A 22,255-nucleotide genomic window follows, 5' to 3' on the forward strand; every position below is an offset into this window, starting at 1 on the left:
GCAAGCCATTTCAATACGTCTCAAGGCTATGGGTATGATTCACAAAGAAGGAACTTGGGTCCCGTGTGAGATGAAACCAAGAGACGCTGAATGACGTTTGTGTGTTTGAAACAGCTGCTTCAGAGGCAAAAAACGGAAGGGATTTCTGCATCGCATTGTGACCGGGCACGAAAAATGGGTTCATTGTGATAACCCTAAACGCTAAAAATCATGGGGATATTCCGCCCATGCTTCCACGTCGATGGTCAAACCGAACATTCACGGCTCCAAGATCATGCTCTGCATTTGGTGGGACCAGCTCGGCGTCGTGTACTATACGGTGATAAAACCAAGTGAAACAATCACAGGTGCTCGTTATCGAACGCAATTAATGCGTTTGAGCAGAGCATTAAAAGACAAAATGCCGCATTACAGCGAGAGGCACGATAAAGTGATTTTGCAGCACGACAACGGTCAACCCGACGTTTGCAAAAGAGGTCCAAACGTACTTGGAAACGTTAAAATGGGAGGTCCTACCCCACACGCCGTATTCTACAGACATTGCTCCCTCTGACTTTCACCTGTTTAGATCAATGGCGCATGGCCTGGCTGATCAACACTTGCGATCTCATGAGGAAGTCACAAATTGGATCGATTCTTGGATCGCTTCAAAAGATGAACAACTTTTTCGACGCGGGATTCGTACACTACCCGAAAGATGGGAGAAAGTAGTGGCTAGCGATGGAAAATACACTCCTGGAAATGGAAAAAAGAACACATTGACACCGGTGTGTCAGACCCACCATACTTGCTCCGGACACTGCGAGAGGGCTGTACAAGCAATGATCACACGCACGGCACAGCGGACACACCAGGAACCGCGGTGTTGACCGTCGAATGGCGCTAGCTGCGCAGCATTTGTGCACCGCCGCCGTCAGTGTCAGCCAGTTTGCCGTGGCATACGGAGCTCCATCGCAGTCTTTAACACTGGTAGCATGCCGCGACAGCGTGGACGTGAACCGTATGTGCAGTTGACGGACTTTGAGCGAGGGCGTATAGTGGGCATGCGGGAGGCCGGGTGGACGTACCGCCGAATTGCTCAACACGTGGGGCGTGGGGTCTCCACAGTACATCGATGTTGTCGCCAGTGGTCGGCGGAAGGTGCACGTGCCCGTCGACCTGGGACCGGACCGCAGCGACGCACGGATGCACGCCAAGACCGTAGGATCCTACGCAGTGCCGTAGGGGACCGCACCGCCACTTCCCAGCAAATTAGGGACACTGTTGCTCCTGGGGTATCGGCGAGGACCATTCGCAACCGTCTCCATGAAGCTGGCCTACGGTCCCGCACACCGTTAGGCCGTCTTCCGCTCACGCCCCAACATCGTGCAGCCCGCCTCCAGTGGTGTCGCGACAGGCGTGAATGGAGGGACGAATGGAGACGTGTCGTCTTCAGCGATGAGAGTCGCTTCTGCCTTGGTGCCAATGATGGTCGTATGCGTGTTTGGCGCCGTGCAGGTGAGCGCCACAATCAGGACTGCATACGACCGAGGCACACAGGGCCAACACCCGGCATCATGGTGTGGGGAGCGATCTCCTACACTGGCCGTACACCACTGGTGATCGTCGAGGGGACACTGAATAGTGCACGGTATATCCAAACCGTCATCGAACCCATCGTTCTACCATTCCTAGACCGGCAAGGGAGCTTGCTGTTCCAACAGGACAATGCACGTCCGCATGTATCCCGTGCCACCCAACGTGCTCTAGAAGGTGTAAGTCAACTACCCTGGCCAGCAAGATCTCCGGATCTGTCCCCCATTGAGCATGTTTGGGACTGGATGAAGCGTCGTCTCACGCGGTCTGCACGTCCAGCACGAACGCTGGTCCAACTGAGGCGCCAGGTGGAAATGGCATGGCAAGCCGTTCCACAGGACTGCATCCAGCATCTCTACGATCGTCTCCATGGGAGAATAGCAGTCCTCATTGCTGCGAAAGGTGGATATATACTGTACTAGTGCTGACATTGTACATGCTCTGTTGCCTGTGTCTATGTGCCTGTGGTTCTGTCAGTGTGATCATGTCATGTATCTGACCCCAGGAATGTGTCAATAAAGTTTCCCCTTCCTGGGACAATGAATTCACGGTGTTCTTATTTCAATTTCCAGGAGTGTACTTTGAATGTTACATGTGTAACCAATTAGCTTCATTAAAGCCTCAAATGTTGGGGAAAAAACGGCCGAAGCCAAGTTGTACACCTTGTACAATATTTCTAAACGTAGTATAACGAAAATGCAAAGATGAAAATATTATGAAGATTAAATAATGAGTCAGCTGCCCAGCTCGTGAGCGCCTGTGCTCAGACTACGAGTTACTCGCTCCCCCACTCCCGAGCAGCTGCCATGCTCAGGATTAACGAACGAGCTTCAACCGGGTACTGACCGACTCCAGTCTGGTCGGTCCTACGTATATTTTTGGCTGTCAATTCCCTTCGTCGTTGTATGCCAGATAACGATAATTATTACAGACACCACTTCACAAAGAAACTTAGCTTACACTGTCTGTGAATAGAATGGGAGGGTCACCAAACGATAACGGTATTCTACTATTCACAGATTAGCCACGAGTATAGGTAGATTACCTCCAAATGTTATGAAGACGAAACAAATTTACATCTGATTAGAGTCTTGTAAAGCGGATGATGCTTCAGTGTTCCGTTCTTGAGCCATTGCTTTCGTCACTGTGTATCAATGCACCACCATTAAACTTTTCAGATGAAGGAAAAAATTTAAAAATGCGAGCATAAACGTAAATGTTTCAGTGTTTAGCAGAACATTACGGGCCATAAAGGGTGAAGATTGTCTGCTACAAGTGAGATAGTGAAAAATAATGTGAAAAAGTTTGACAAAGCTGCTGCGCTGACATTTTAGCATCACAAGTTGCAACATAGTACCGTAAATTGTACACTTAAAGCTTCTGCGATTGAAGACGAAGCAGTCTTTGGCATGACAAAGATATTTAGATATTACGTGAAAAGGTACTTTCTTCAACTTCAGCTTAATTGGCAGTGGATGGTCGAGTAAGTGGCACACGAATTATATTAGATACACTGTACTTTCTCAGTGAAGAGTCAAGAAGATAAGATTTTAGTTGATGAGGTTCATTCTGTTATTTTATTTCTTAGATCCTTGAGTAGTTGTTCAGATACACTGGTGTCCAAAATCAAATCACCAAACTGCTGTTTCCCCGTCCTGTGTCTCATTCACGGTACAGTCACACAAACCTTCAACGATCGTATTCTGCACCGAAGATGGAATCTCGGTCAACGGAAAACTATGCCCACGATGACGTCATGGCACCTATCAAGCGGGGTAATGTTTCCAGGCTAGAACCACATCCACAATCGTTGTGTACACAGTCGCAGACGGTGCAGTATGGCACAGAGAAGACGCCTACTGTCTCTCTGCTGTGAAAGCCATAGGAAGACTGGAAGCAGGGGGCTCGTAAACTGATGGCTTTGTGTAGATCGTTCTGTTGTTTCTCGAATGAGGCGACAAGTTTGTAGAGACCGAAACCGTATCCCGAAAACCAAGGCAGGGCCGACCACGTGTGACTTCAAAAGGGAGGACCGTCTTGAGTAGAGTGCAGGTGAATTGGCAAGGTTTAACTGCTGTTAGGTATCGTGACGACATCTCGAGACCTCATTTGCGGTTGTTGCTTGGTGCTGTAGACCCAGACTCCGTACTGATGGACGATGATGTTCGACCTCATAGGCGTTTTTTGGAAACGGAGATATTGCATGCATGGCGTGACCTGCTGGCGCTCCCAATTTGAATCCCATTGAGCACGTCTGGGATGCACAAGGGAGACGGGTTGCATCAAATCAGCATCCACCAACGACTCTCAAAGACTAGTGAGCAGCTCAGCAGAACGAATGGGCGTTATTGCCTCAAAATGAGGTTGATGACACCATTCACAGTATGCTCCATTGTTGTCAGGGGTGTATTGGTGCCAGATGTGGTCACACTCCGTAGTGAGCAGATTAACCAGTTGTCAGATTGTATGAGCAGATAACATTAAGTTCAGAAAAGAACGAACAACATTTTTATCTACCGTTATGCATGTTGCAGTTGATTATATCCGTATGCTTTACGTCGTTTCTACTTTACTATCACCTTTTTATACCGTTTTAAGGCAAAATACACCACTGGCCATTAAAATTGCTACAACAAGAAGAAATTCAGATGATACACAGGTATTCATTGGATAAATATATTATACTAGAACTGACATGTGATTACATTTTCATGCAATTTGGATGCATAGACCCTGAGAAATCAGTACCCAGAACAGCCACCTCTGGCCGTGATGACGGCCTTGATACGCCTGGGCGTTGAGTCAAACGGAGCTTGGATGGCGTGTACAGGTACAGCTGCCCATGCAGCTTCAACACGATACCACAGTTCATCAATAGTAGTGACTGGCGTATTGTTACGAGCCAGTTGCTCGGCCACCATTGCCCAGAAGTTGTCAAAGGTGAGAGACCTAGAGGATGTGCTCGCCAGGGTAGCAGTCGAACATCTTCTGTATCCAGAAAGGCCCGTACAGGACCTGCAACATGCGATCGTGCATTATCCTGCTGAAATGTAGGGTTTCACAGGGATCGAATGAAGGGTAGAGCCATGGGTCGTAACACATCTGAAATGTAACGTCCACTGTTCAAAGTGCCATCAATGCGAACAAGAGGTGATAGAGACGTGTAACCAATGGCACCCCATACCATCACGCCGGGTGATACGCCAGTATGGCGATGACAAATACACGCTTCCAATGTACGTTCACCGCGATGTCGCCAAATACGGATGCGACCATCATGATGCTGTAAACAGAACCTGGATTCATCCGAAAAAATGACGTTTTGCCATTCGTGCACCCAGGTTCGTCGTTGAGTACACCATCGCTGGCGCTCCTGTCTGTGATGCAGAGTCAAGGGTAACCGCAGCCATTGTCTCCGAGCTGATATTCCCTGCTGCTGCAAACGTCGTCGAACTGTTCGTACAGATGGTTGTTGTCTTGCAAAACGTCCCCATCTGTTGACTCAGGGATCGAGATGTGGCTGCACGATCCTTTACAGCCATGCGGATAAGATGCCTGTTATCTCGACTGCTAGTGATTCGAGGCCGTTGGGATCCAGCACGGCGTTCTGTATTACCCTCCTGAACCCATCGATTCCATATTCTGCTAAGTCACTGGATCTCGACCACCGCGAGCAGCAATGTCGCGATACAATAAACCGCAATCGCGATAGGCTACAATCCGACCTTTATCAAATTCCTTTAACGAGGCATCACAACAACGTTTCACCAGGCAATGCCGGTCAACTGCTGTTTGTGTGTGAGAAATCGGTTGGAAACACTCCTAATCTCAGCACGTTGTAGGTGTCGCCACCGACGCCAACCTTGTGTGTATACTCTGAAAAGCTAATCATTTTCATATCACAGCATATTCTTCCTATCGGTTAAATTTCGCGTCTGTAGCACGTCATCGTCGTGGTGTAGCAATTTTAATGGCCAGTAGTGAAAATGTTACCTTGCAAGATTTCCTGTTGTGCCTTTATTTTCGACCCCAGCGTATTTATCGCTGAATTCCTCATATCTTTCAGTGACATACTAAGGATGAGAGGAAGAGAGAGAGGGAGAGAGAGGGAGAGAGAGAGGGGGGAGGGAGAGAGACAGAAAGAAAGAGAGAGAGGGAGAGAGGGAGAGAGGGAGAGAGGGAGAGAGGGAGAAATGTGCCAGCAGCGAGAATGTCATTGCGGGCAGAGGGAACGTTTTTATGTTTGCTTCTAACTTTGTGTGGACAGCGCCCTGATCTCGTGCTCTGCTTCACAGGCGGCTCTGTCCTGGCTGTCCGTGGCGGGAAGCGCGGTCGGAGTGGCTGCAGGGACAGCGACCAGCAGAGCGGCAGCTCTGGCCAGGAACGGTCAAGTGATGAGCAGGACGGGCCAAATAACGTGCAACGCCCTCAACGTCACCTCGCTGGCTGTCAACGCGACGGGTATTGGTATCGGAGCCTTCAGCCTTGGCGAGCGCATCAAGGAGGGCGAGGCAACACCTCTCGAAGTGCTCCAGTTCAGTGCCTCGGTGCTATTTTTCACCCACGCAACAGTCAACTTCCAGACAGCTTCACAGATAATCAAGGACACCCAAAAGGGAGTAATAGAAGATTACCAGAAGAGTCTGAGAAGCAACAGACACAGGAGAGCGTTCAAGAAGTTGGCAAGGAACACCGCAGCTACTGGTGACAATTTGGTGGACGGCAATGCAAAAGTTATTAGGGGCATCCGTAGCATTGACAATAAGGACGATTTCTTTGCTGGCATCGTTAGGACAAGAAAAGACTTTGGTGGCCACAAAGCAATTTTTTCTGAAAATGGAAACATTATCGTGAATGGTAGTGCAGAAATACACCCAATGAAGTTGTATGAGCTGGGCAAAGAGCAAAGGAAGGAGTTCCTCTCACTGGCCAAGCAGGCATCGCAGGGCAAAATATCCGATGCCACTTTCAGAGCTCGTTTTGACTCAGTACTCAATTCTAACATTGCAGGCTCCTCTGGTAGAAACACGTCGCTGAGCAGTGACGCAACGGAGGCAATAAATGCACTTACGTCACAGCTGCAGCAGGGAATACAAGGGATAACCATAGGCAGAAATGAGCTTGTGCTTATGATGTCAGTTGTGGATGAGCTCACACACCTGGTGTGCTCGAGGACCAACAATAAATACGCAAAATGGTGGCAGCTTATCTGGTATCACGTTAGCAAGCTTGTTAGGGAAATGATGGCTACATATGATGAAACTCTGCACCTTGAAAGACAGATTCATAAGTTCGTAGATAACGACCGTTTCAACCTGGAACACGGAATTCAAATGTCCAAAGCCTTCATTCGTTATGTTCATAAGGTATATCATCGGTACAAAGATCACATTGAGGAACTGATAAATGATATAGAGAAACTGATGACAAATGCCGCAGAGAAACAGGACACAATTTGTCCATGCTGTAAACAGGCAATGTGATAAATAAAAACGGTGTACTTAGGGAATTTGTGCATTCCGAACTGGAATGGCGAAAGACAAAATATTGTTTTTTTTTTGCAACAGTTTCCGTAACACAATTGTTTTAGAGTAAATGTAACATGTGTTTTTATTATAAAGGACTTCACCAATTTTACCTTGTGATATTGTGTATAAGGTATAGTTACATGTTTATGCAAGGTAGAAGTACCTCACAATTTTGAGCTTCAGTTCATGGTACATGAAGTGTTCAACAAAGCTTTGTGTTCCTTGTAACGCAAGATTTGTGCAGTGTTTGGAATCCATTGTTGCAATCAAAGCACTATAAGTTTGGTACTATATTACTTAGATTATCTCAGTATTGTCAAACTTGCAGCACAGTAATATGGCATAGCTACAGTTTCACTTTATTTGTTTGCTTCTCATGTTAAAAAGCAACAGAACACCTAAAACGAGTAGAGATTGGACGTTCATATTTACAGGACATATAAATTAGCATGTCCTGCAGAAATGATACGCATTTCAGTTACCTCGGTTCAGCATGCATCCTGTTGCCTAATAGTCAGAGGATCCGCCATGGTCCCAGGTAACTAGTTCCGTGGATGATGCCATCGACTAGTATAAGGCGCGAATGCCGTCCTATGATATAGCCTTGGTTCAAATGGCTCTGAGCACTGTGGGACTTAACTTCTGAGGTCATCAGTCCCCTAGAACCTAGATCTACTTAAACCTAACTAACCTAAGGACAGCACACACATCCATGCCCGAGGCAGGATTCGAACCTGCGACCGTAGCGGTAGCGCGGTTCCAGACTGTAGCGCCTAGAACCGCTCGGCCACCCCGGCCGGCGATATAGCCTTTCATGCTGCGTTTACCTGATTACAATGTTCATCTGTGGCAGGTGGCATTTGGTCATAGCACTGCTTTCATCATTTCACCATATACCACACATTTTTGATTTGGTGACAAGTCTGGTAAACTGGTGGGCTAGGGCAAATGGCTGACGTCCTGTGACACCAAGAAGCCACGTGTTCGTGCATCAACATGTTTTCGTGCACTTTCTTGCTGAAAAGTGGCGCCTGGGATGTTGTGCAGATAGAATATGGCTACGGTTCACAGAATGTCATTCCCGTAGGTCACACTAGTCACAGTGCCCTGTACATGTACCAACTGTGATTTGTGGCTGTAACCAATAGCACCCCACTCCGTCAGCGCTTGAGTTGCGCTGTATGTCTTGTGCGAATTGAGTCACTGTGATGCCATTCCCGCTGTCTGCAGTGAACCAAAACATGGCAGTCATTTTGAAACAAAGAGAACCTGGATGCGTTCGAAAACAATACCTAATGCCATTCCTGTCCCCAGTCACGACGTTCCATACACCACTGCCGTCTAGCATGTTTCTGCACATTCGTCAAAGGTAGTCAGAGAAGTGGACGAGGCGCACGTAACAAATGCCGTAATAAACGGCGACGAACTGTCATTCCTGATAGTGTACGTTGTGTTACAGTGTTACTGTTGAGCCACACCCGAAGTGGACACAGATCTGTCCTGTTCGGATGAGATGTCGATGTTTACGGGGGATTTCTGGGTGGTGCGGGCTGACCCACCTAGTCGTGTTCTACGGCTTTCCACGAATCATTCTGCACACACCCGTTGCACTGCCGAAACACTTCGTCCTTCACGAGCAGCAGCTTTCCGGATGGATGCATCACATTCTTTCATGCCCACAATGCGCCCTCTTTCAAACTGACTGATTTGACCGCATGGTTCGCCATACGTCTGCGAAGAATCCTGCGTGTCGGTTATAGCTGACAATTATTGAACCATATGAAAAAAACGCAAATTAGTTACAAACTACTGTGTGCGTGCACTTTATTCAACATGTAAGCGTCACTACAGATATTCGAATTTAGCTTATGACATGCTCTATATGCCTGCCGTCACTGGCGATGATGTGGCGCAGAAAAATAGCGAAATTATGCATGAGCCTCTGAAGTGTAGGATCACCGTTGCTGTCGTTCACCTCCTGAATAGCTGTTTTCAGCTCAGAGATTATTTCTGTATACCTTGTCATTAATATAGCCCGACAAAAAGGAGTCGCATGTGTTGAGATACGGACAATAATACCGCCAATCGAGGCCCTTGTCAGGGGACTCTGGGGACTCCAGAGCCAGAATGCTGTCCCCTAAGTGCTCCTCCAGGACATCATTCTCTTGCTTCGATGGGATCGAGCTCCGTCTTGTATGAACCACTTCTTGTCAAAATCAGGGACGCTTTGGATAATGGGGTTGAATTCGTCCTCCGAAACCTTCACGTCTCGTTCTGTAGTCACTGTGCCATCAAGGAATATCGCACCGATTATTCTGTGATTGGGCTTTCGCTCATTGACGAATGCATCCGAATGAAAGTGGGCTTTGTCGCTAAACCAAACTACACTGCTGGCCACCGTAAATGCAACACCAAGAACTACAAGAGGTAGCACAACAAGATTTATTTTGTAGATAACATGTTGACCAAGTATCAAATGATTACGTTTACAGACGTCTGTGACATGTGGTTCCTGCCAGAATCAGTAGCCAGAGTAGCCGCCATTGTTGGAGATCACCGCTGCCACACGTCTCGGCATTGAGTCAAAGAGACGTTTGATGTGTTCCTGGCGTACAGCAGCCCAAGCAGCTTCCACACGTTGCCAAAGATCATCTGGTGTGGCAGCTGGGGATGTAATCTGGGTCACTCGTTGAGCAACCATGGACCACATGTTTTCTATCGGCGAAAGATCCGGAGAGCGAGCCGGCTAGGGAAGCAATTCAATCTGGTTATTGACGAAGAACCTTTGGACAATGCGTGCCACGTGTGGTCGCGCATTATCCTGTTGAAATATGGCTGTGGCCGAGCCCTGAAGGTAAGGAAGGACAACTGGCTCCAGCACCTCGGATATGTAGCGCCGGCTATTAAAGTACCGGCAATGCGTACTAGAGGCGTGCGAGAGTAATATCCAATACCGCCCCATACCATAATACCCGGTGCAAGACCAGTGTGGCGGTGCATAATGCAGCTGTCCAGCATCCTCTCTCCACGGTGTCTCCACACTCGAATCCGACCATCGTGGTGCTGCAGACAGAAGCGTGCCTCGTCAGTAAAGACAACGTCATTCCATTCTGCCGTCCACATCCGTCTGTCATCACACCATTGGCGACGGAGACGTCTGTGGTTCTGCGTCAATGGTAGACGAAGCAATGGACGTCTTGCGGACAGACCACTCTGCTGTAAACGGCGTCGAATGGTACGCGCAGACACTGGATGATGCGTTAAGGACGCAATGTGCTGTGCTATGGTTCGGGATGTCACTGAGCGATCCGTCACTGCCATGCGCACAATATGCCTATCAGCACGTGCAGTGGTGCACCGAGGTGAATGCGATCGACCACGTCGGTCCGTCGTACCCTCCTGCATCCAACGGTCACATATCCGCATTACAGTTGTTTGGTTTCGTTCAACACGACTAGCGATTTCTCTGTATGATAATCCACAATCTCGGTAAGCCACTATCCTTCCTCTGTCGAACTCGGATACTTGATCAAAAGATGTTCGCTGTTGTCCACGAGGCATAACTGATCGTCTTGTGGATCAACAACGAGGTAAACACACGTGCCGAACGTACACTCGTCGAAATCGCCAAGCCTTAAATGGCGCTATGAGGTGGCGCCACAGGCGCGCGTGATGTGCGTCTGCGCTGAAATTCTAATCAGTTGCATATCTCATCGCCGCAAACCCATGGTGTAAATTTCACTTGATTCGGATGCTTCCTTCAGGGTGTTGCATTTACGGTGGCCAGCAGTGTATGTTCACATCAACAATTTCCATCATGCCCCGCGACCAACCGTGCAATTTGAACGTCCTAACGCCAACCGTTCAGAAGTTATGACCATTGTATTTATGATGGTTCAATAATTGTCACCCTGTAAGTCACACTAATCCCTTAGCTTCGGTTTATAGCGACAATGAGAGATTCAGGCACATTTTATCGGCAGGTGAAGTTGCGGCTCGAAATCGATGCATGATTTCCCTAAATCATATCAGGCAAATGCCGAGATGGTTCCTTTGACAGGTCACGGCCGCTTTCCTTCCCCATCCTTCCGTAAATCGAGCTTGCGTTCCGTCACTAATGACCTCGTCGTTGACGGGATGTTAAACACTAATCTCCTCCTCCTCCGATATCGGTGTTGACCTCGTACCCACGTGTCAACATGGTTGAAATGCTAATATTTTCTACAGAACATACTAATGTACATGTCCTGGTAATATGAACGTAATATCTGTAGTCGTTCAAGGTGTTCTGTCATTTCTTAACATGAGTGTATTATTATTATTATCAATCCTTTTTTACTGATTACCTTTTGTTACTTTTTGATTTTTGGGTAATACTTGTTATTTGTAATTTGCAGCAAAAGAAATGATTAATTTTTTGTTGTGCTTATGTGGATATATAGAGAAAGAAATGAGTGGACTTTGTATGTGACAGAGAGAAAGAGGTGGTTTGCATATTATTCCGCTGAGAGAAAGGACAGTGAGTCACATACTAAGCTAAATAGCGGAGAGAACACAGCCAAAAGTCTTAAGGGGTAAAAAGGCATCACAGACGATATGGGATCCAATGGAAACAATTATACAGATGAGATATCTGTGCAGTTCAGAAGAAAAAGTCAGTTCCCTTAATTCACTTGAGAATCAATGTCTTCTTCTGAAACCACTCATAAGATTGATTCAATAAAAATGTTTAGTTATCTTAAGAAACTCTGTTACTTTGTAGAAAACTTTTTCTTACTTATTACAAGTTTCACACAAGATGACATATTTTTCATATTAACTTCCATTTTGTATTAAAAGTACTCTTACTGTTCAAGCTGTTTTATTTTGTGGCTTGTTGAGTCACAGTTGTCACATCATTATGAGTATTAATGCACTTTGCATATCTAAATCACGTTTTGACTGTGTTAAATCTAAGACATAATTAATCTTGTAAATAAAAAAAATCATGCAGACATTGGTTTATTCATTGATCAACGATAGAACACGCAATCGTTTATAAGACTACATGTGAAACAAAATGTACTTGGATTATACTGATGAAAAATTTTCTCATGTTTATTATAGGAGATATTCTACCAACACAATATCATTGTCGACATTACTGATAACTACAGTATTCGAACTTCACTGTGTATGCTGATTAGTGTTCTTGTAACATATGGTAGAGCAGAAATCAGTATTTTTTCTTGAGAACTTTTGGGTGCTCTAACCACTTTTGCCAATAAGAGACTGAAGGCAGACTGTTCTCAGTTATATAGGTGCTACGATTTATGATTGTTGAAAGTCTTGAGTAACTGAAAGAGATAAGTAAGTAACATATGACTTTCCTGTTCCTCTGGTGCTGACTAAAATTACGTGGTTGGTTAAAAAGTCATTACTAGTCATGATGGATCATATCTGGATAGATGTGCACCTCAAAGATGGTGTTGCAGTGAAATAATGCTTAAATGCACAACAAAGACAGCAGAGATTACATTAGCGTTTCCTTTAAAGATCAACATTAATGTTGTTAGGGTGAATATATATTCATTTAATGTACACGATTATGTGTTTACCTTTTTGGTAAACTTCCAACGTTATTTTATGTAGACAATAGTGCTAGTATTTTCCTAAAGATAAGATTTTCCTCAAAAGTATTTACCTGATATACGACCAATTAATATATTCTCAAGTAGGTTAGTTGTCACCTTGTTTTATCACCTTATTTCATATGTTCTGCTACAGCTTCTGAGTACTTAAATAAATGTTTTACAACTGATGATCAGTAAGTTTTCATACTCCACATAAAACTGGGGAGAACTGTGCTTCACAGGACAACCAGATGAGGAAATGGAGAGGTTAGTATCTCACATTTGGAACCGTCAGCAGACAGTCATTTTGGTAATGGAGGTAAGTCTGTAGAGAGAACGTGGAGAGTGGGATCGAATTTTGACTGCAGTTAGCAGATTCAAACAAATGTATGTGAATGTAGCTATGCAAACTTCTCAGTAATTAAAAAAAAATTATTATTGTGTGATGTCATTATATTATCCACTGTAGCCTTTAATCATTTTCAAACCCAATTACATTACTCATTCTGGTATTTGACAGAACTTCATCGTTGATATCTAAACAGTGCATAAGTTTATATAGATTGGTATTTCTGTTTGGGATTGGGAAGTAACAGGAAGTATTACCTGGTAGATTGGGAAGTCTCATATCCTCATTAATCACATTAATAAATGGAAGTTAACACGAAAAAACAGATAATATCAAACATCATGAATAAGAGCTGACTTCCAATAGGATAATGGGAAAGAAAGGTAGTTACAAATTCTGAAGTGCATATTTACTATAATGACATCAACAATTTTATACACACTTTTTCATTCTGTGCATTTCATGTTCATGTAAGTGCAGTTAAACTGGGACACATCTGTTCGCATCTCAGTGCTTCAAAAATTTATGAATGCGTATGTTCACACATGTAATCATTGACTGAAATTCTGTATTCAAAGGACTGTTATTAAACAATTTTGTGAAAGTTTAGTTTCATATAACAAGTACAAACTTCTCTTCCACATAAAATTCCTATGGCCATGAATTGAAATTGTTACCCATTTGCTACTTCTCTCCATTACATATCCTTACTATCTAGTTTCTTCTTATGTCTCTACCCCGCTTTCACCAGTTTCGTACTGGACCGCCCTGTATTTCTCACCTGCTAATTACTTTCTGTAGGCTCCTTTTCCTCTTCTTCTCATTACATTGTTGAACTCTCCTGCAAATGTAGTGTTTGCCACTACAGTCTACAGTACTTCTGACTTACCTCTCACCTATTTCTTCTTCTTCTATTTTCGTAATTGTCAAAATCCTGCTTTCAAGAACAATTCAATTGTAATTTGTGTCAAAATGGTTATTCCACTTCTGAGGCTATAATGCTGGAGAATGACATGGCTTCTGTCAGTTAAGCCCTACTGATAATGACGCATTTCTGGTCAGAGGTGCACTCAAACGACACTCTATATCCCATCACCCCTGACTTTTATTCTCAGTTGCTGAGAAAGGGTCTACATGTGTTTGTAGTTCTCCCAGTGTGATGATCTCTACTGCTTACTCAGAAAATTTTGTATTTATATTGTGAACAAGATTTCAAAAATTCGAAGTAAAAGTTCTCTCTTTTGTCATGATAATTTTGATGTAAATATTGTAGAACATACAACCAAGCAAATTGATGCCTCATACTGAAATATTATTGTAGACAATTTGTCTCACTGTGAAAGGGAAGAGGGTAGAAAATAGATGATGCCCAACTAATCAACTGATGTTAAGTAAACGTTTCTGTGCTGTTATACTGTGTTTGTGAACGGGTGTCATTTCACGAAGAGATTATTATATGGTTCAAATGCTGAGTCAACAAATCCTAATTCACTGATTCCAGAAAAATATCTATTAATATTTAAAACTAGACAATTATTTTAATGCTCCTATGGTTTGCTTCAAAGTCACATTATTTTTGAAACCCTAGTACATAAGGATTGTAGGTCGACTCTAGTATGTCTCGCCCTCCAGTGAGGACATGTGATGTTAATTCACAATTATGCATCAAAACTCAATGCCAATTGTAGGTGAGGACAAAAATTTTGTTAGTCAACACAAAACTGAATATGTTGGTTGTAGGCATTACTCTGAGGTTGACACACAAGAGGAAGTCGTGGTGAGTCACATCAAAATAGTTAGATGACTAATAAACAACAGTCTCCCTTCCCAATCCTCTTTAAAAACCACTCCCTCTCCCTCCTTCTCTCTCTGTCTGTCTCTCTGTCTCTCTCTCTCTCTCTGATCCCCAGGATGAGTTGTGTGGCCATGACCATGATGTTACTAGCAGACACTCATAATCAGCTGATTATAGAAACCTATATAGTGTTTTCGTGTCCAACATTTCGCCCTTATGAGGGTCTATGGACACTGCAAGAAAACGAAATCTTAGGAGAACCATTCTGATCGACGACTGCTAAACCTCCATTCCCAATACATTCACACTGGTCGGATTGGGTCCATGTTTTATGCATCTTTCTTGATGGGCCGGCTGAGTGGCCGAGCGGTTCTAGGCGCTACAGTCTGGATCCGCGCGACCGCTATGGTCGCAGGTTCGAATCCTGCTTCGAGCATAGATGTGTGTGATGTCCTTAGGTTAGTTAGGTTTAAGTAGTTCTAAGTTATAGGGGACTGATGACCTCAGAAGTTAAGTCCCATAGTGCTCAGAGCCATTTGAACCATTTTCTTGATGGTCTCCGTGGATTGATAAATAGGATTCAGTTCAGCCATCATCCAGGAAGCGACAGCGCATCAAAATATTGTAGAGTAATCCTCACTGTATGACAAAGTTCGAGGGTCTATGGATGGTGTGTATACTGTCAAGTGGAATGCCTTGCCTGGTGTTATTTTCCATATGGGAACGGACTCATCTAATTATGGCTTAGGAGTAGAATAGTTTCAAGAGGTAGGAGAAGGAGAAAATAAAGAACACAGAACAGTCGCGTTCGCAAGCCGAAAGTTGGCGAAATGTTTTCTCAAATGACCAGCCACACTACTGAAAGAAGAACATTTGAATAGGTTGAAAGAGAACTGACAAAGGCTATGGATATCTTGGGGACCTAGTACGAAAAAAATCACCTGCAACCTAATTCAGAAAAAAAATTAAGTAAGCGCATTAGACCGGAGTCATAGAGAAGCATAGAGATAGCTGGAAAAAGAACGGAGAGGGATTAGGCTACACCACTGCACCAAAGAAAAATACTTCGGAATCAACCTGGACCATAAACTATCATTTAATAAACACTGCATTGATCTAAAAGGAAAAATGTGTGCTAAGGAGAATATTATTCGTAAACTGAATCAACCTGGGGAGTACAGCCTGAACTTTTTCGATCACCAGCAATAAGATGCTGTTTTGCAGCAGGAGAATATGCGACACCGATATGGGAGGCATCCTGCCACGCCAAACAAGTGGACGACGGTTTAAATGAGACAGTCAGGATTGTCGCCGTATGCCTGAGGACTACACCTTACCCACTTGCGGTGATAACAGCACCAAATATCAGATGAAAAGTGTGTAAAACCACCAAACAATTCCAACTCGTCTTAAGTGAAGGAAGACCATTATCCAACGCACAGTACCGCTAGAAGGACGATCGTCGACTCGCAGTGTATTGTTATAGTCGGTCTCTCTGCACTGTACAAACCTGTACCCCAAAGAGAAGATGGTATAAAGGCAGCAACTACATAGAAAATAGTGGATAGATTAAGATCATAAGATCAGGACCCTCAAAACACAAAGCAGGGCTACACTGAAAATGACCAGTGTGAATGCTTAGCAACACATACGATTGAACATTTGCTGCCATGCACAACAATGGAGTTTCTTTGCGCAATGGAAGATCTATTTTTAAGCAAGGTCGTTAGGAAGAAGAGAGTTTAAATTTTCTATCTCGAACACGGAAAGTAAGTGATAAGATAAGCGTATGCTACAAAGAAATGATCTATTGCATTAATATAGAAGAATGTTATCCACACTTTGGACTTCATTGCAGATCATTATATGCACGGTTTCACAAACATGCTATACCAGCGTCCACCTCTTTGTCTGCTATGTTAGTGGCCAGATCTTTTCATTTCTAAAACTTTTCGTGACACTTTAGGCACCCAACAAATTTTGCTCTCTTCGGAAGAGTTATTTTCCATCTGTATCCTTCTCATGTCTCCAAAAGTCTGTTTAATTTCTCACTGTTTATTTTCCATCGTTCCTGAAATTATGTCTGTTGAATTTCTTCACATTTGTTCATAAGGCTCAAATTGTCGGTGACGTCTTTCCTAAGCAATTTATTTCGACTGTTTCCTACGCAATTGTTTGTATATCTATGTTTATTTATGAGGTCCATTCATGAAATGCTTTAACTGCTGCTTCCTATGCGCATATCTACTTCTGAAACGATAAATGATTTCATTCTGTAATTATTCCATATCTTTTTTGCGGAATAACTTTCAGAGTATGTGTAGTACTCATCACTGAGTCAATACAAAAATCTAAAATTCACTCTATCGCCCCTTCATTATACAACGGATGCTTCATTATTTTTAAATGGCTCAACAAATATTCTCTGTAACCACTAATATCTTCATCACGTAAAGTAGGTAACTTTTTTCGGGTTGGTTGAGCCACAGTCTTATGCCGGCTCTGTTGTACCAGATAACGCCATACATACTGATACAATAAGATTTACGGTGTGGTAAGATGGCTGTCTCGGTTCTTGGCAAGTTAGACATTTAACGGATTGTTGTGGACTATACTTTTGTACTGTAAGAGCTCTTCCTCGTGTAGATTTCAATCTTTAATACAGTTCCCTTTTAATATCCGTAAGAAACATTTTAAGATTTCAGATACTGTTTTAGAAACTTGTTTACTTTTTACCTCGTATCAGGTCTTGGGGAGATATGTGGCAACAGCCTAAATACCAAGATGACGAACACCATTATTCACTGTCCTAATTAGTAGCGATGTTATTAAAAAGACTCCATCTTAAGGAACCCACAGGCTCAAACGTAACCACAATTGCTTGCCCAGTACAGACGGTGAAAATACCTACATAATGTTCTTATGCCAAGGAACACATTTCATGAAAAAGGTGAGCAGAACTGAACTTTAAATAATAGCAGATGACACAAGTCAACTACTCAACTCAAAAACACAATTTTTTGTGGAGACTGCAGCATGTATGAATTTTATATAGCAGATTACACACTGTTAACAGTACATTACATTTCATGATTTCTGACTTCGAGAATTCAAGAATCAGAGAGTCAGACCAACGCGACATTAAAGTGAGAAGTGGATCCATACGAGCAGGAATAAAAAAGGTCTAACTGTCACCTTCAAGAAACTGAGTAGCGAAATAAATTCTGACTTTGTAGGTAAATGTCTGCAGTCACGGTACACATTCAAATCCCAGCGCCACCGTACCGCAGCACACCACTAGAAAAGCGAAAGCGAAGTGGCGCACCTCACTTTAAATTTGACTATCGTGCGTTAATTTGTTTTCGGCAGCAACGGAAATGTTACAACCGTGTCAGATTAAACCAGAAGGCTAAAAATATCACCTGTATTGGTCTCACACGGCTACGACATTTCCGCAATTCGGCCGCCAGTAACAGACAGTATATGAGGAAATATTAATCGAACAGGTGAGAAGGAGCTTAATTAGGTATTATAACGTAGTTTGCATAATGAGATTCTGGCTTAATAGACAAAGAGTTCTAAGTGCTACGAGAAAACCTTGGTTGACACAGCGTTCACAGTATACTTACGGCGGGGCGGGGTCGTTCGTCTGCATTCTCTCTCTTACAGTTATCGAAAGTCCACCTGCCTCGATATACTTCTTTCCGACGTCCCTTCACTCTGTAGTAGCAGATACGATCTAGGCAGTATACAGCAGCGTTGATGAAACCACTACCTACACTACTGGCCATTGCTACAACAAGAAGAAATGCAGATGATAAACGGGTATTCATTGGACAAATATATTATACTAGAACTGACATGTGATTATATTTTCACGCAATTTGGGTAAATAGATCCTGAGAAATCAGTACCCAGAACAACCACCTCTGGCCGTAAAAACGGCCCTGATACGCCTGGGCATTGAGTCAAACAGAGTTTGGATGGCGTGTACAAGTGTAGCTGCCCATGCACCTTCAACACGATACCACAGTTCATCAAGAGTAGTGACTGGCGTATTGTGACGAGCCAGTTGCTCGGCCACCATTGACCAGACGTTTTCAGTTGATGAAAGATGTGGAGAATGTGCTGGCCAGGGCAAGAGTCGAACATTTTTGTATCCAGAAAGACCCGTACAGGACCTGCAACATGCGGTCGCGCATTATCCTGCTAAAAAGTGGGGTTTCGCAGGGATCGAAGGAAAGGTAGAGCCACGGGTCGTAACACATCTGAAATGTAACGTCCACTGTTCAAAGTGCCGTCAATGCGAACAAGAGGTGACTGAGACGTGTAACCAATGGCACCCCATACCATCACGCCGGGTGATACGCCAGTATGGCGATGACGAATACACGCTTCCAATATGCGTTCACCGTGATGTCGCCAAACACGATACAACCATCATGATGCTGTAAACAGAACCTGGATTCATCCGAAAAAATGACGTTTTGCCATTCGTGCACCCAGGTTCGTCATTGAGTACACCACCGCAGGCACTCCTGTCTGTGATGCAGCGTCAAGGTAACCGCAGCCATGGTCTCCGAGCTGATAGTCCATGCTGCTGCAAACGTCGTCGAACTGTTCGTACAGATGGTTGTTGTCTTACAAACGTCCCCATCTGTTGACTCAGGGATCGAGACGTGGCTGCACTATCCGTTACGGCCGTGCGGATAAGATGCCTGTCATCTCGACTGCTAGTGATACGAGGACGTTGGGATCCAGCACCACGTTTTGTATCACCCTCCTGAACCCACCGATTCCATATTCTGCTAACAGTCATTGCATCTCGACCAACGCGAGCAGCAATGTCGCGATACGATAAACCGCAATCGTGATAGGCTACAATCCGACCTTTATCAAAAAAATGGTTCAAATGGCTCTGAGCACTATGGGACTTAACATCTGTGGTCATCAGTCCCCTAGAACTTAGAACTACTTAAACCTAACTAACCTAAGGACATCACACACATCCATGTCCGAGGCAGGATTCGAACCTGCGACCGTAGCAGTCTCACGGTTCCAGACTGAAGCGCCTAGAACCGCACGGCCACACCGGCCGGCCTCTATCAAAGTCGGTAACGTGATGGTACGCATTTGTCCTCCTTACACGGGGCATCACAACAACATATCACCAGGCAACGCCGCTCAACTGCTGTTTGTGTATGACAAATCGGTTGGAAACTTTTCTCATGTCAGCGCGTTGTAGGTGTCGCCACCGGCGCCAACCTTCTGTGAATACTCTGGAAAACTAATAATTTGCCTATCACAGCATCTTCTTCTTGTCGATTAAATTTCGCGTCTGTAGCACGTCATCATAGTGGTGTAGCAATTTTAATGACCAGTAGTGTAATAACTACCACACAGAGGCCGTGTAACTCGAGTTGAAAGTCAGTTCCTGAAAGATCATTTTTAAAGAATCGAGTGTTCGGAGGATGCAGTCTACTTGCAGGAAGCATTTAAAATTATATTGAATCCGCTTGTTATTCATATGGAAACACATTAATATGGCTATCAAGTCCGTATTTAATGTAGTAATGCTTTATCATTCAAATTTCACTTTCTTTACAACATAGTTTCACTCGAAAAAGCAGCCAGAATTTTTGCACGCCCGACCCGACCAAATTTCATTCTACCAGTCACCGACCCACGACTATTCGCGAGTTTAGCATTCGGTCGTTTCAGTGGTATTCTTCATAAGAAGTGCTCGCCAAAGTATTCTGTACAGATCACGAAACATGCCATGCGGAATTTTTACCACTACTACTACTACTCTCAAACTACCTAATTTAGAAACACCGAACTTTCATTAAAATGTTCGTAACTCCAGCCGCTTCAGTCACGAGGTATTCGAACCGCAATTAACTCACCATTTCTTCATTTTTCAGAATATTTTTACTGAGTTATGTAACATGTGGTTATCTATAGGCCGGTTAAAAAGTGACTATCTCGAAATATTCTGCTCACTACCCAATCCACTATATTAGTGCGGGAACAGCTTAATTGTGATTCGCTGTTGATCTAAGCGACCAATCACAATGTTCCTTCCAGATCATTCTCGCGGCAGCAGTTACCTTAGCCAATCAATAATATGACAGTAATTAACGTCATTAAGACTTAAATCTCTGGTATATTATTTAATCAAAATAAGCTAAGTACGAATTATTCTCCAAATTGATAGCCGGCCGCTGCGGCCAAGCGGTTCTAGGCGCTTCAGTCTGGAACCGCGTGACCGCTACGATCGCAGGTTCGAATCTTGCCTCGGACATGGATGTGTGTGATGTCCTTAGGTTAGTTAGGTTAAAGTAGCTCTAAATTCTAGGGGACTGATGACCTCAGATGTTAAGTCCCATAGTGCTCAGAGCCATTTGAACCATTTTCCAAATTGTTGAATAAACGTATTCCGTCTTCCATTCCGGCTGCTTTTGTACAAAAGCAAGCTCAAACCGACATACGTCATCTTAATCATGGTTGCACCATAATTTTCCGAAGGGTATATTTGTTCAAGGTTTTATGAAAAATGACATATTAAGTTTTAACATATGTCCCACATACACTCTCTCAGACATTCTCACGCACTCACAAAACAAAATATAATGAAATAATAATTTTGACGGGTTTTTGTATTACGGAATGCACAGTGACCAATGTGTTTAAAAATAAAATTGTAACTACACTACTGGCCATTAAAATTACTACGCCACGAAAATGACGTGCTACAAACGCGAAATTTAACCGACAGGATGAAGATGCTGTGATATGGAAATGATTAGCTTTTCAGAGCATTCACACAAGGTTGGCGCCGGTGGTGACGCTTACAACGTGCTGACATGAGGAAAATTTCCAACCGATTTCTCATACACAAACAGCAGTTGGCCGGCGGTGAAACGTTGTTGTGATGCCTCGTGTAAGGAGGAGAAATGCGTACCATCACGTTTCCGACTTTGATAAAGGTCGGATTGTAGCTTATCGCGATTGCAGTTTATCGTATTGCTACATTGCTGCTCGCGTTGGTCGAGATACAATGACTGTTAGCAGAATATGGAATCTGTGGGTTCAGGAGGGTAATACGGAACGTCGTGCTGGATCCCAACGGCCTCGTATCACTAGCAGTCGAGATGACAGGCATCTTATCCGCATGGCTGTAACGGATAGTGCAGCCACGTCTCGATCCCTGAGTCAACAGATGGGGACGTTTGTAAGACAACAACCATCTGCACGAACAGTTCGACGACGTTTGCAGCAACATGGACTACCAGCTCGGAGACCATGGCTGTGGTTACCCTTGACGCTGCATCACAGACAGGAGCGCCTGCGATGATGTACTGAACGACGAACCTGGGTACACGAACGGCAAAAC

The 22,255-nt window shown here is 44.0% G+C and overlaps 1 protein-coding gene across 1 annotated transcript in view; it reads left to right on the plus strand.

Annotated features, from left to right (window-relative positions):
* The window catches only part of LOC126262586 (uncharacterized), a 90,056-nt gene extending 80,102 nt beyond the window's left edge, over window positions 1-9,954 (plus strand). Inside the window, exon 4 of the mRNA XM_049959323.1 lies at window positions 5,871-9,954. Within this exon, the coding sequence (XP_049815280.1) occupies window positions 5,871-7,058 (1,188 nt within the window). The 3' untranslated portion in view covers window positions 7,059-9,954. The remainder of the gene's footprint in view (window positions 1-5,870) is intronic.
* Window positions 9,955-22,255: the final 12,301 nt, after the last annotated feature.

This window comes from Schistocerca nitens, chromosome 6, assembly GCF_023898315.1.
Source record: "Schistocerca nitens isolate TAMUIC-IGC-003100 chromosome 6, iqSchNite1.1, whole genome shotgun sequence".
In the NCBI taxonomy this organism is placed as follows: Eukaryota; Metazoa; Arthropoda; class Insecta; order Orthoptera; family Acrididae; genus Schistocerca; species Schistocerca nitens.